Below are 15,955 nucleotides of genomic sequence, written 5' to 3'. Positions count from 1 at the left end.
TAGGTTCTTTACCCAGAGAGTGGTGGGGGCATGGAATGCGCTGCCTGTGGGAGTGGCAGAGCCAGAATCATTGGTGACCTTTAAGCGGCAATTGGATAGGTACATGGATAGGTGCTTAAGCTAGGACAAATGTTCGGCATAACATTGTGGGCCGAAGGGCCTGTTCTGTGCTGTATTGTTCTATGTTCTATGTAACATCTGAGGAGTCATGAATGGTGCTGAATATTTGTGTAATCATCGACAAACATCCCCACTTCTGACCTTATGATAAAAGGAAAATAATTGATGCAAAAGCTGGAGATGGTTAGGTCCAAGAGTCTACCATAAGAAGTTCATGTAGCACTAGACTGGAGCTGAGATGACTGACCTCCAATAACCATAACCATCTTCGTTTTGTGCCATGTATGACTCTAACCAGTGGTGAGCTTTCCTCCAATTCCCATTGACTCCAGTTATGCCAGGATCCTTGATGCCAAACTTGGTCAAATGCAACCTTGATGTCAAGGGCTGTCACTTCCTCTCGCCTCTGGAATTAAGCAATTTGTCCACTTTGACCATAAGACCATCATTATGTCAGGAGCTGAGTGGATCTGACGACCCAAAACTAGGCATCGCTGAGCAGGTGCTGCTCGATAGCACTAATGATGACCCCTCCGTCACATGATCGAGAGTAGACTGATGAGGCAGAAATTATCCAGGTTGGATATGTACAATTGTCCATTCTGTTGGCTAGATGCCATTGTTATAGCTGTACTGGGGCAATTAGCTAGGAGTGCTGCAAATTCTGGAAGACACAGCTTCAGTACTATTGTTGGGATGCTGTCAGGGGCCATAGTCTTTGCAGCATTCAATGCCTTCAATTGTTTCTTGATATGATGTGGAGTGAATCAAATTGGCTGAAGACTGGCACATGTGATACTGCGGACATTTGGAGGAGGCAGAGATGGGATCATGGCACTTCTGGCTGAAGACTGTTGTGATTGCTTTAGTCTTATCACACTGATGTACTGGGCTCCCCCATTATTAAGGATGAGGATATTAATGAGCTACCTCCTCCAGTGAGTTGTTTAATTGTCCATCATTATTCACAACTCGATAGGCAGCACTTCAGAGCTTTGATCTGATCTGTTGGTTGTGGAATCGTTTATCACTATCTATCACTTGCTGCATTTGATATCTGGCATGCAAGTAACCCTGTTTTGTAGCTTCACCAGGTTGACCCCTCATTTTTTTTTGTATGCCTGGTACTGCTCCTAGCATGCCCTCTTGCATTCTTCGTCTTCCACTGCCATGCTAACAATATTATGGACATGCTTACACCAGATGGTTTAAGGATTTTTGTTTTGCATTCATGCATGGGATGTGTGGCATTGCTGGCTGGCCCAGCATTTATTGCCCATTGCTAGCTAAATAATCATAACCAAAATTTACTACTTCAATGATTTTAAACTAGCCAAAAAGTAATTTTGTTAAATAAAGGTTGGTTAGTTGTTAGTTACAGGATATCTACAGAGTGCATTGTAGAAATTTACGCAGTCTACTTTGACAGCACCTTCAAAATCTGCCGCCACTATCTTTGAGAAGGGCAAGGGCAACAGATATACGGGAATGACACCACCTGCAAGCTTCACTAGAAATCACTTGTCATCTGACTTGGAAATATAATGCGGTTCCAACAGTGTTACTGTGTCAAACTTCTGAAACACCCTTCCCATTGGCCTGTCTGCCTTCACAAAATGGACTACAGCAATTAAAGAAGGCAGCTCGTTACCACATTTTCATGGGTAACTGCGAAGAAATGCTAGCATAGCCAACAATGCACTGTCCCAAAAAAGAATGGAATGAAAAGCACCTTCTGCAGACAAATGATTCATAGCTAACACCTTTAACTTGTTAAAATTATTCAGCTTTGTGTATTTACCAGTTACTATCAATTTTGCTGTAACTCTGATCTGAATCTCAGATTTAAATTTAACAAATTGTTCATTATAACAGCATCTACTGTATTTTTCCTATATAGTGGTTACTGAGTGGCTACAATTTAAGCATGAGTTTCCATATTCATTGGCAAGGAATTAATTATGTCCAGAGATTTCAAATTTTCCTGCCTCCCAATTAGTTGATTTCTTTTTTGACATGTTTAAACCTGTCAATGTCTCCTGCTGCCTTCTCCACATTGTAGACCCCTTGCTCCCCTTCACAATGTTGCCTTCTTCTACTTCATTCCAAGTCCTCTGGTTGAATGTTCTAACTTCCTTCAAATGGGAGGATGCTGCCAGAGGATTTGGTTACAAACCTGATCAAAAAGTGTGGTAAGAACGGGTAAGTCAGGCTGATGCTGGTGGTGGGGAATCTTTTGGAGAGAATTCCAGTACTCTTGGAAAGTATGATTTCAGTGAAACCTAGCAGTACCACGAACTTCTTAAAGTAAATAATGTTTTATTAACATCATATGTGTTTGAGCAATGGTGGATCTCCAATAAAGATCGACTCCTGACCTTGAGCTAAAAAACAGAGGTGTCTCTACCTGCTACACTGAAGTCAACCCTCCCTGGTGCAACTGTCTTATTTATAGAGTCATTGAACAGCACACTATTGAAGGCAGCTGATCAACCCTTAGTTTCTGCCCCTATTGACACCTGATTGAAAATCTACCATCTTAATGGGAGGTGATGGCGTAGTGATGTTATTGTACGACTGTTAATTCAGTGACCCAGGTACTGTTTTGGGATACAGTTGAAATCTTGCCACGACAAATGGTGAAATTTGAATTGTATAAAATAAATCTGTAATGAAGAGTCTAATGATGACCATGAAACCATTGTTGATTGTTGGAAAAAAAACATCTTGTTCACTAATATCATTTCGGGAAGAAAATCTGCCATCCTTACCTTGTCTGGCCTCCATATGACTCCAGAGCCATGGTAATGTGATTGACTCTGGGCAATTTGGGATGGGCAGTAAATGCTTGCCTAGCCAGCAATGCCCTCATCTCTTGAATGAATTTTTCAAAAATATTGTTGTGAATTGCGTTTATACCAATTCAGCTTTCTAATAAGACGGTCTGATATCAAGAAGGAATAGTCGACTTTGCTTAGTTTCAGGTTGACATCATTGAGAGTGTAGAGCAGATGAATAATTGCTAATAGTAGCAGCTAGAGAATTCGAGAACTGTATTAGGGATGAATATTATAGATTAGAGGGAACTCTCTACGCAGTCTGTGTTGATATCCAACAAAAGAGGTAATCCAAACTTGTGGCTACATTTGGGAAATGAAATTGTAAAATACTTCAATGAATATTGTCAGAATGGATTTTCAGTTTCTTGCAGACTTATCTGAAAATTCACCAGAAAGCAAGCAAGAAAATGAGATTCTGAAGATTTCAAAGCCAGCTCTGCATTGCATATCAGGTTTATGAAGGGAAGCAACTTTGTATTGCAGCAGAGGACCATGATTTCACAGTATCTTCTCTGAGAACTTAATGGCCAGTTTATTGCATTTTGATGTTTTATAATCAGTTGTTGATAAAATAATGGAGATAGATTGACCTGTATTGGAAAGATAGATGAGATTCCAGTGAATTTTGACATGCCAGCTAAACAAGCAGTGAGCGAAGATGGAGATAAATCAATTTTAATGAAGATAAAGTGTAGATTCATTCTGAGGTCACATATTTCCAAATGGAGCAATGCTTCACCCATTAAAGGTGTTGTAGACAAGGAAACACCACAAACAGCTGTTGTCCATGTTTGTAATAAATAATGGATGGTTGAAGGTAGCTTGAATATGGCTGAGGAAAGTTTGGATCTTCTGACCAGAAGGATTGGAAAAAACTTCTTCTCATCTTGAACACCTTCAGGTCACATCCTGTCAGTAATGTTTTTGCCAAAGTTGGATCTCAGGACAGTGATAATGCAGTGATTACCTGCGCTCTATCCAGCTTTGCTCAACCATTAGATATCTATTTGGAAAAGATCTTAAAAGAATTGGGAAGCCATGCTGAAGTTGTATGGGACATTGGTGAGCCCTCTTCTGGAATATTGTGTCCAGTTTTGGTCGCCCAGTTATGAGAAGGATATTATCAAGCTGGAAAGGGAACAGAAGAGATTTACCAGGATGTTGCTGGGTGTGGAAGGTTTGAGCTATAAAGGCTGGGACCTTTTTCACTGGAGCGCAGGAGGTTGAGGGGCGATCTAATTGAAGTTTCTAAATAATGAGGTTTAGGTAGAGTTAATGGTTGTTGACTTTTCCCTAGATTGAGGAATTTCAAGACAAGATTCTAATTTTTAAGGTAAGAGGAGAGAGATTTTAAAAAAGAAATGAGGCAATTTTTTTACAGAGCTTGGTTCTTATGTAGAATGAACTTGGATGTAGATACAATTACAAAGTTTAAAAGACAATTGAATAGATACATGAATACGAAAGGTTTGGAGTTTTAACGGCCAGGAGCAAGCAGGTGGGACTAGTTTGGTTTGGGATTATGGTCGGCATGGACTGGTTGGACCGAAGGTTCTGTTTCCATGTTGCATGCTTCGATGATTGCAGAAAAAAAGATGCGATAACTGGAGGAAAAGACTTTCTCTAAAAGATGAAGCTCCAATGTTACGAATGCTGTGCAAGCATATAGCCGTGGGATGAATGGAGATTATTGTTGAATTATTCAAGAGATGCAGGTTAATCAATGCACATTGGCACAGAAGGTGATGTGTGCAACAGTATGGCCAATGAGTACATGTTTTGGTGAAGAAGTTGATCTATCTGATGCAGATTTTGTCTTCAGAACCAAATGTGTCACAGCAGAGAATGATTGTTATGACTTAACATCTTTTCATTGCATTCCCTGTAAAATAAAATTTTCTATATTGTGACTCCAGGGTAATTAGGGATGGATGATAAATGCAGTTCTCGTCAGCAGCGCTCACATCCCAAGAGTGAATGAAAAAAAACTGAGTGGAATTGTACAAATTTGTGTTTAAAGCTTTTGTTTCTGAATTTGATACATTAAATGTGTAAAGTCAATTTATGTCTCCAGTAAATTTATTTTATATATAAATAATAAAAAATATTTTTGCCTGCTTTTTGTACTACTTTTGGACATGGATTTGGCATCACAGCCTCTGGCCTGGAGTAGGAGAATGATTTACACGTTGATTTAGAAACCTGATTCATCTGATTCCTGAATGTGCCTTCCTTAATGATCAAGTCTTCTATTTGGACTTGAAACAGGAATCATCTGGTTCAGAGATAGGAATACTACCAAATAAACCACAAGATCTTTTCAAGAATTTGTGCTGTGATCCCTCCTCTATTTGAAATCCTGTAGTTTTAGTGACCTACGCTTGAATGTACAAGACCTAATCTAAAACTTTATAGATGACTCAAAATTCTGAAAATGTAGTAACGATAAGTAAGGAATGACTGACTATAGGAGCCTGTAGGCATAATAGTAAAATAAACAGGTGAAATTTCACAGACGTTAAGTGATTCACTCTTGAAGGGAGAGTGAGGAGAATGAGAAACTGTGTACTTCTATAGGGGATGCAGGATTTGTAACCATGTGTTCCCAATTCTTTGAGTGTGGCAGGGCAAGTCGAGAGGCTTCTTAAAAAGTCTTGAGATTCTTAGCTTCATAACTCGAGATATAATACACAAAAACAAGTAAGTTATACTCTGCATGGTAGTTAGACCTCAGCTGGTGTATTGTGGCCAATTCTATTCACTACATTAGGAAGAGTATTAAAGCCTTGAGAGGCTTTATTACCATGGTGAAGGACATCAAGTTACTTGTAGAGAGCAGAAGAATTGTATAGATCTCTTCAGAACATAGAAGGCCAAGGTGAAATTTAGTAGAAACATTCAAAATTATGAACATTTAGTAAGGACTAAATGTCATTTTGAAACAGTTTGTTAATAAATTTGAGAAAATGATGTAAGTAAGCCAATTAGAGGCAACATGAGATGGGGAGAAAATAAAAGACTTTACATACAGTTGTTTTGAACTTGAATGCACTGCCTGAAAGGGCATGGAAGCAAATTCAATATTAATATCCATGAGGGAAATCGATAAATCTCTAAAATAGAAGTGATTTTAGGGGCTGTGGCAAAACAGCAGTAAAATGGGACTAATTGAATAGCTCTTTCAAAGATCTAGCATATGCATGGTAGATCAAATCCTACTCCATGACTTTATCATTTCAATGACTTAAACGAATATTGAATAGAAGTGGAACTTGAAAAAGTATGTGGATGGACACTGAGGGTCAGTATCTCAAAAACAAATATTTTAGACCCAAAATGAACAGTTAGTCCCTGACTTGCATGAGAAGTCAATGACGACCCAAGAAACCTGTGTATTTTTTCCCTTTGCGCAATGTAGTGTGGCTGTAGAAAGAAATTTGCATGCAATGATGCATTGGCATGAAATTAGCATAAATCAATTGGTGTGAATTATGCTGTGGTTAAATTGGAAACTCAGGACTATTAGTACTTCCCATTATCTTGTATCTATATCTTCATATCATTTGTGTAATGTTTCTGTGCAGCTTATCTGATTTTACCGGTTATTAAAAGTAGGATTGCTGAAGAGTCTAGTTTTAACCTTTATTTCAATGATCAATTTTTTTCTCCAATTGCTTTCGTCACGATAGCCTTGGTTATTTTTTAATAGACTGGCGACTAAACTTATTTTGGTCGTTTGACATGTTGCAACGTAGGGGTAGCAAGCCAAACCAAATCAGCCACTATTGCTGATTCATGTTACAGTGATCTTAAAACATTTAGTGACCTTCAAAATTGATCAATTGTTTCTAACCAGACTTTACAAATGACAGATCTGAGACTCCAAGTTTATAACTTAAAAAAATTGATAATTTATTGGTCAAAATATAACTTAAGCAGAACACTGATAAATAACAAGGCAATCTAATTAATACCTACAATCTAAGACAACCTTCTTTGAGTATAAACCCCCATTCTCACATCAACAGACAGACATGGTTAAGGGATCAATTACAAAAGAAAATAAAAAGAATTGTTAATTCGATAATCACCTCTCTGACGAATACCAGCCTTTTGTGAAATCCTTTGATGGGTTGTGTTACAGGCACGTAGAATTGTGCATTTTGCTTGCATTCTGAAATCACTGACCGATTCAAACTGTTTCAATAGACTTCTGGAAACTTTTACTTCATTTATTGTAGAATAAGGTTCTTTTCTCAGAACATTCAGCAAACACAATAACTCGAGATAGAAAAACCAAAGTTGTGTAGCTTGTAAGTAAAAATTGCCTCCTGCTCAAAACCCTAATTGGCACCAGTTCACTTTTGTTTTCTGTCTTTTACAGCACTCTTTGTGTTTGGCTGACCAGCGCCAGTACTCCCTTGATTGACCAATTCAACATCCAATCATCTGCCAATCCCTGAGCATAACCACATCTTGGTGCCGAGTGACTACAGTGTTTTTTAAATCGGTCATTAACCTGCATTATCTTTCCAGGCCATTTCCCAACAGCAAATGTCAGCCATTTGGTCGTCTTTTTAAAACAAGCTACTGTTCAAAATTCACAGTTCCAAGCCAAAAATGAGAAAAATAGAAAAATAACAATAGAGGGGATTCATGGAAATGTTTCTGGAAATATAAACATTTATTGATGAACTCTGTTGTTGTGTTTCTGTTTGCCGAGCTGGGAGTTTGTGTTGCAGACGTTTCTTCCCCTGTCTAGGTGACATCTTCAGTGCTTGGGAGCCTCCTGTGAAGCGCTTCAGTGATCTTTCCTCCCGCATTTGTAGTGGTTTGAATCTGGCACTTCCGGTTGTCAGTTCCATCTGTCCGCTGCAGTGGCCGGTATATTGGGTCCAGGTCGATGTGCTTATTGATTGAATCTGTGGATGAGTGCCATGCCTCTAGGAATTCCCTGGCTGTTCTCTGTTTGGCTTGTCCTATAATAGTAGTAGTGTCCCAGTCGAATTCATGTTGCTTGTCATCTACGTGTGTGGCTACTAAGGATAGCTGGTCATGTCGTTTCGTGGTTAGTTGGTGTTCATGGATGCGGATCGTTAGCTGTCTTCCTGTTTGTCCTATGTAGTGTTTTGTGCAGTCCCATGCAAGGACTGTACAAAACACTACATAGGACAAACAGGAAGACAACTAACGATCCGCATCCATGAACACCAACTAACCACGAAACGACATGACCAGCTATCCTTAGTAGCCACACACGCAGATGACAAGCAACATGAATTCGACTGGGACAACACTACTATTATAGGACAAGCCAAACAGAGAACAGCCAGGGAATTCCTAGAGGCATGGCACTCATCCACAGATTCAAGCAATAAGCACATCGACCTGGACCCAATATACCAGCCATTGTAGCGGACAGCTGGAACTGACAACCAGAAGTAGCAGATTCATACCACTACAAATGCCAGAGGAAAGATCACAGAAGCGCTTCACAGGAGGCTCCCAAGATCTGAGGATGTCACCTAGACAGGGGAACGAAACGTCTGCAATACAAATTCCCAGCTCGGCGAACAGAAACACAACAACGAGCACCCGAGCTACAAATCTTTTCACAGACTTTGAATTGATGAACTCTTTTAAACAAAAGAACTTCCTTTAATCCGTGCAGGCTTGCTGACTTGCTTATCTTATTACTTCTCGTCAGGTGAAATCGGCCTCTTTATTACTCTATTGCTTTCCTGCCAACTACCAGTAAAATAACTGGTTTCATGGTTATATTCTTGCTACTTAACAGTAGAATCACACCAGCTGTTCTCAGTTCACTGCCATGTGGTCTGTCTCTGAACTGCTTCTAATGATTTCTGCCAACCAGTGTCAGCAGCACAATATGATTGTATCTGTCTTTCTCTCCAAACAATTGGAGTTGTCGCATGGAAACTGCACATTGGTTTAATAACAACTATCATACTTGGAGTACTGTGTGCAGCTTTGATCAGGAGTTAATGAAGGAAATGTGTGAACTAGGGAGGTAGAGAGAAGAGCCAGTGTGGTGATTCGTGTAATTGAAACATTGCATAATGGTATAAAACCATTTATTTTGAAGCTTTTGCTGAAAGGGGGCTTTATAAAGAGTATATGAAAGGATAGTTTGTAACAGGCAACTTTAAATAAGCTATGACATTAGTACAGGGGAGCACAGGCTCAAATAGCAAAAGACCTGTAGCCAGGGCTTTCTTTACATGACATGAATAGTCCCAGGTGCAAAAGACCTTGAAAGGATTACATTAGAGTTTGCATATTGTAATGAAGAAAGTCTGTAGATGGATAAGCTATGATAAATGGAGACCATTGGCCTTCTTCAAAGGTTGTTATCTTATGACTTCTTTTAAAAAATAAAGGTAGTCAAAAGTAGAACTCAAAAGTTCTCAAAAGTTGCCAAAGCTTAACTGGGAAGATTGTGTCAACAATCATTCCCCACTGTTCCACAATTTGTTTAAATGTGTAAAATTCCAATGAGATCACCAAAATTATCAATTTGCTCAACTGCTGCTCAAGACAAAAACAACACACACCAGGTTTCTTCAGTAACAGAAAATTAACACAATTTAATGTAACAGACTTGACTTTAACAAGAGCACTGAAAAGAAAGGTTTACTAATTTATGGAACTTAAGCTGCACTCCTTCAAGACCCCAAATATGCACATACACCATCACAATTAAGATAGACAAAAGACATACAGTTCACACCGATATTGTGGATGGAAAGGAATGTGGACAGGTTAAAGAAAATTCTGAAGATCATAAGTCCAGATCACAAGGTGGAAAGTTAGTTTTCTCTCAGACCTTTTGATATTTGTAGTGATCACTGTTGTCCGAATCATAGAATCCCTACAGTGTGCAAACAGGCCATTTGGCCCAACAAGTCCACACTGACCCTCTGAAGAGTATCCCACCCAGACCCATTCCCCTACCCGATTACTTTACATTTCCCCTGATTTATGCACCTGATCTATACATCCCTAAATACTGTGGGCAATTCAGCATGACCAATTCACCTAACCTGCACATTTTGGATTGTCTATAGAATGAGGATTGTTCTTCGATTTGTTGGTTGAACAGATGTACTTGTGTTTTTTTTCTATTTATGAATTATTTCTTTTAAGGTTTTCTGTATTTTTTTTCTTGCTTTTCCTCACAGCGAAGGAGTGAAGGATGCTTTCCGCAGGAATTGAACAGTTTTTCCACTCTTCTGCTCTTTACACTTACAGTTTTTAATATTCTGCAGCTCAACCAATCAGACGGCTGTAATAAGAGAGTATTTACTTAACTCGTAAGATTCTCAGCCATTCAGTCTTGACTTCTTCCTCTTACTGCTTCCCCAGAGTAGCAATGTATCGCAGAGAATCATAGAATCCCATAACAACATGCATACTTGATTTTCAAGTTGCAAAACTCTTTGGCTATTAACATGCATCCGTTCAACCTCCATTTCAGCTTGCAGACCAAAAAGAATATTGGTCTCTTACAATACTCACTATCAATCAGAAGTTTGGGATACATTGGGCAACTGGCTTAGTGTGTTAGTGACCAAAACAGAAATTACCGAAAAATCTCAGCAGGTTTGGCAGCATCTGTGGAGAGGAATCACAATTAAGGAAACATTAACTCTGATTTCTCTACACAGGTGCTGCCAGACCAACTGAGATTTTTCAGCAATTTCTGTTTTTGTTTCTGATTTCCAGCATTCACAGTTCTTTGGGATTTTTATTTTAGTGTGTTAGTGATGTATTTATTTGACTCTAATTTTCAGATGGATCAAGAAGTTACCCATTTACAACGTAAACTTTCTGAGCTGGAAACAGCTCTTGAGCAAAAGGATGTGGAACTTAAGGCATCTGAAACCCAGAAGTCAATCCTGGAACAAGATTTAGCCACATATATAACAGAGTGTAGTGTAAGTAGAAACTACTGTTTATTGGATTGTGGCTAAGAATGATATTCCGAATACTTCAACCTGTTCTGAACTTTAAACACATCTAAGTTTCCTCGGTGACTTGACTGTTATGGTGGCATCAGGTCTCTCAACCCAAACCTTTGGAAGCCTATCTTTCAACCGTTGTTTAAGGTGCTCCTTTAAAATTTATCTGTTTGGCCAAACTTTGGGTAATCACATAAATCTAGTGGACTTTATTATCACATGCAATTGTTGCTTTATGATGAAGTGTTGCCTTCGTTCTTCTCTCTTATTCTCTCTCATTTCTTGAATGCAGTTATTTATTATGGCTAAGATTTCATGGCCGAGAGGGTGCTGGAAAAGTACAGCAGGTTAGGCAGCATCTGAGGAGCAGGAGAATTGATGTTTCAGGCATAAGCCCTTCATCAGGGCTAAATGCCCAAACGCCAATTCTCCTGCTTCTTGGATGCTGCCTGACCTGCTGTGCTTTTCCAGCACCACACTTTTGACTCTGATCTCCAGTACCTGCAGTCTTCACTTTCTTTCAAGATTTCATGGCACATAAATGCTCTGGTACCTCACCCCAATGATACTCCTGTGTCAAGTTTGACAGTGCTTGACAATAGTTTATTCAAACATGGAAAGCTACTGCAGCAAATTGACCTTTTGTCACGGGCATAGTTTTCCTGCAGTCTATTAGCATTATATGCAACAGAAGCACAAATGTTTTTTTCTAACCTATGAATATTTTGGTTAGTTCAAATCCTCTCTAGGATCACCAGACTCAGCACAAAGTTAGGAATTAAACTGGGGCACATGATTGTCTGAAAAGTCTTATTACATACCATGCAGTGATTTAGCACAAATTTGGACAACTTTCTGAAACAACGTCTGTCAATATTATTACCTTTTAACCTTTAAGAACTTTTGTCAATGAATGATACCAGTGAACCTTATTGCAGTGTCTATCGGTTTAATATTTCAGGACTGAATGCAATTTTAACTTATTGAGTGTTTGCTGTCATCATTGTATTCACTTGTCAGACCTGATCAAAAGAACTCTGAAGGGGTACATCTTCAGCTGTAGGTCAAGAAGAGAACTAAGCTCAAGACTATTTTGGGAACACTTGGGATTAACATATTCACCTTATTCCATGGTGTGTTTGATTGACTGACTAGTTGTCATCTATTTCAGGCACTACTACCTTCCTTGCTTGGTTGTTGGATTTGATGACTTAAATAGTAGTTGTAATAATTAGAGTGAGAAAGAGGGCACTAAACTAAGTATTGGCTGTGTGACGGGAGATTTACTAAGTTAAAAGGAAAGGAGAAGGCAATAGTGCAGGAAATTGATATAGGTAATAGTAACCAGAGTGTGACAGAAAGGGACAGAATGTAAGAGTAGATGAATCAAAGAATAGTCGAGGTAGTATAACAGCTGCTTCTTTTCATTTTTGTGCTCTTTTAAAATTGTGGACTGCAATGTGAATTAACTGTTTTAAAAGCCAAAATTGGAAGCATGCTTTTAAAAGCTGTAACCTGGCACTCATGGCAGTGGTAAGTAAAGTCAAAATGAAATCACTTTATCTGAATGTGTGTAACATCTGCAGTAAGATGAAATCGTGGCATAATAGAAGATAACTGGTTTAGCTCTCATCATTAAAGAGACATGATTGCAAGGTAATCAGATTGGGAAATAAGTATCCCAGGGTCCACAACATTTTAAACAGATGAACTTGGAAAAGGAGAAGTAGTAGCATGGATTACAAAAGATGATGAGAGCAAGAGTGATAAAGGATTTTCGCTCAAAACATCCGGAAATAGAGATGGTGTGGCTGAGCTAAGGAATAGCAAGGGTCAAAAGCATTGACAGGAGCAGCTTATACGCTTGGTAACTGCTATATGGTTGGACAGATTGTTAGGCAATAATTTTTTTGAATCTTTCAACAAAGACAGTTTAATAGTTGTGGGGACTTAATTCTTTATATAGACTGTGTTCTAAAAGAACACAGAGCACAGAGTATTCTGTTGAATAGTCTTGTGACAATTTCTTAGAGTAATGTTTTATGCACTCAACCAAGGTTAAAGCTATTGTATTGTGCAATGAGGCAGGGTTGATCTGTTATGTCTTAAAAGATTTGATGGGAAATTGTGATTACAATTCAACTGATCTCCACTTTTAAATATGAAACAGCATACTCCAAATGCAAACAAAAATCTGAAAAGCCAGTTGAATAGGCTTGAGGAGAGAGCTAGTGACAGTAGATTGTATAAATTAACTAAGAAGTTTGGTGCTAAATAAATAGGGGAAAGCATTTAAAGAAACAATTCAATGTCCAACAAAAATGCATGCTATAGTGAAACAAAAACTCAACCAGAAAAATCCATCTAAGGCTTACAAAGGAGAATAAAAGTGATATTACATTAAAAAAGAGAGGCTTTTGACTTGCAAAATAGTCAGAAGACTAAGGATTTGGAGAATTTTCTGAAGCAACAAGGGCCACAAAAAAGTTGATGATAAGGGAAAATATAGAATAAATAAAATAGTTGAGAATATACATTATTAGAGATTTTACAGTATCTAAAAAGGCAAAGGGTAGCTAAATATTGGTTTCTTAATGACAGAGGATAAAGTATTATGGGAATGAGGAAATGACAACCTGCTTAGACAAATATTGTGTGCTTTTTACTTTAAAAACTGAGACAAGTTGCATACCAGAAAGAGAATAACCAGAAAGAGTGAGGAAATTAAGGAAATTTAACATCAGTGCAGAATAAGCACTAGAGGAACTTGAAAATCTGAAATCTGACAAATCCTCGAACTGTTGACCTGCAAGGGTTTTAAAATAGATAGCTGTACAGTTGGTGGATGTGCTAGCTGTGATTTTCCCAAAAAAACTCTCTAAAAGGTCCCAGAATTGGAAGTTCACAAATATAACATCACTATACAAGAGAGCAGGGAGAGAGAAAACTGGAAACAGTAGGCAATTTAGCCTGACAACAGTCATTGGGTAATTCCTAGAATCTATTATTAAGGAAGTTTTAATAATGCAAGTAAAACAATGCAATATAATTAGGCAAAGTCAACATTGTTTTATGGACAGGCTTGACAAATTTGTTAGCATTTTTTGAGGTAGTAAGCTAGACGATGAGGAATCAGCATATATAATTTAGATTTCGATTTCCATTAGGTTCATGCACAAGAGAAGGGCCCATGGGAATGATGTATTTGCATGAATTAAAGATTGGTTAATGGACAGGAAGCAGAGAATAGGCATAAATCGGGTTTTGTCAGATTGATAAGCTTTGATGAATGGAGTATCATAAGAGGTGTCAGCTGTTAAACGTCTATATAAATGACTTAGACAAAGAGACTGAGTAATGTGTCTACATTTGCTGTGTGAGGTGGAAATGCAAGCTGTGAAGAATCAAGAATAGCTTTACTTGTCATTTCTACCATGTACAACTGATACAGTAAAAATGAGACCGTGTTCCTTCAGGATCACGGTGCTACATGGCAACACAAATTACATGAGAGTACAGTCATACACAGGGCAGCATAAGAAAAAACAGCACAGTAATTCCTGACTAGACAAGACAATAGGCACAGTGGTGGACAAATTACAGTGTAACAATCAATGATCATTAATAAACTATTGTTTCAGCAACAATTCAAAAAGTCGTGCAAAGAATTGCACATGGAATAGAGTATGATCATACAGTGTCAAGATTAGAGTGGTGCTGGAAAAGGAGAGCAGGTCAGGCAGCATCCATGGAGCAGGTAAATCGACGTTTCGGGTAAAAGTATGATGACCGGACAACTGTATGTCCAGTGTATAGAATGTGATCATACAGTGTTAAGCAGCATGATGGCTTTGGGGAAGAAACTGTTGCATAGTTTGGCCGTGAGAGACCGAGTACTTCGGTGTCTTCTGCCATTTGGCAGGAGGGAAAAACGTTTGAATGAGGGATGTTTTGGGCCATCCACAATGCTGCTAGCCTGCGGATGCAGCATGTGGTGTAAATGTCTGTAATGGAGGGAAGAGAGACCAAGATGATCTTCTCAGCTGTCCTGACTAACCGTTATAGGGTCTTGCGATCCGAGACGGTGGAATTCCCAAACCAGACAGTGATGCAGCTGCTCGAGGTACTCTCAATGAACCTTCTGTCAAATGTGGTGTGGATGGGAGGTAGGCTTTCCTCAACCTATGCAGAAAGTAGAAACGCTGCTGGGCTTTATTGGCTATGGAGCTGGTGTTGAGAGACCACGTGAGACTCTCTGCCAGGTGAAGGCCAAGAAATTTGGGTGCTATTCATGATTTCCATGGGGATGCCATCGAAGTCCAGTGGAGAGTGGTGGCTCTGTACCCTCCTGAAGTCAACAACCATCTCTTTTGTTTACCTTCAGAGCCAGGTTGTTGACACCCAGTCCACTGGCTGCTGCACTTCCTCTCTGTATGCTGACTCGTCGTATCTGCTGATGAGACCAACTACAGTCATGTTGTCAAAGAACTTAATGATATGATTCAAGCTGCGCATCGTTGCGCAGTTGTATGTCAGCAAGGTGAACAGCAGTGGTCTGAGCGCACAGCCCTGGGGAGGCCCTGTGCTTGGTGTGATGGTGTTGGAGACGCTGTTCCCAATCCAGTCAGGAAGTCTCAGTGAGGAAGTCCAGGATCCTGTTACAAAGGGAGGTATTTAGGCCCAGCAGACTTAGCTTCCAATCAGGTGCTGAGGAATAATAGTGTTGAATGCAGAACTGAAGTCTATGAACAGTAATCTGATTTCAGTGTCCTTCTTGTCCAGATGGGTGAGGGCCAGATGGAGGATGGTGGACACAGTGGCTGCAAATAGATATAGATAGGTTAAGTGAGTGTGCAACAAAATGGCAGATGGAAATGAGAGGTTATTCACTTTGATGCTTAAGAGTAGAAAAGCAGGATCTTTAAAGGGCATGAAATGTGGAAATGTTGATCAGAGAGACTTGGGTGAACTTGTGAAGAAATCTCAAAAAGGTTTGGATACACGTACAGTAAA

General features: G+C 39.1%; 1 protein-coding gene across 1 annotated transcript in view; it reads left to right on the top strand.

Moving 5' to 3' along the window:
- The window catches only part of cita (citron rho-interacting serine/threonine kinase a), a 216,449-nt gene that overhangs the window by 80,681 nt on the left and 119,813 nt on the right, over positions 1-15,955 (top strand). The window contains exon 12 of the mRNA XM_043715278.1: positions 10,775-10,918. Coding sequence (XP_043571213.1) covers positions 10,775-10,918 — 144 coding nt within the window. The remainder of the gene's footprint in view (positions 1-10,774; positions 10,919-15,955) is intronic.

Source organism: Chiloscyllium plagiosum, chromosome 25 (assembly GCF_004010195.1).
Source record: "Chiloscyllium plagiosum isolate BGI_BamShark_2017 chromosome 25, ASM401019v2, whole genome shotgun sequence".
NCBI classification, from domain to species: Eukaryota; Metazoa; Chordata; class Chondrichthyes; order Orectolobiformes; family Hemiscylliidae; genus Chiloscyllium; species Chiloscyllium plagiosum.
This window is presented reverse-complemented; position numbering and strand designations above follow the sequence as displayed.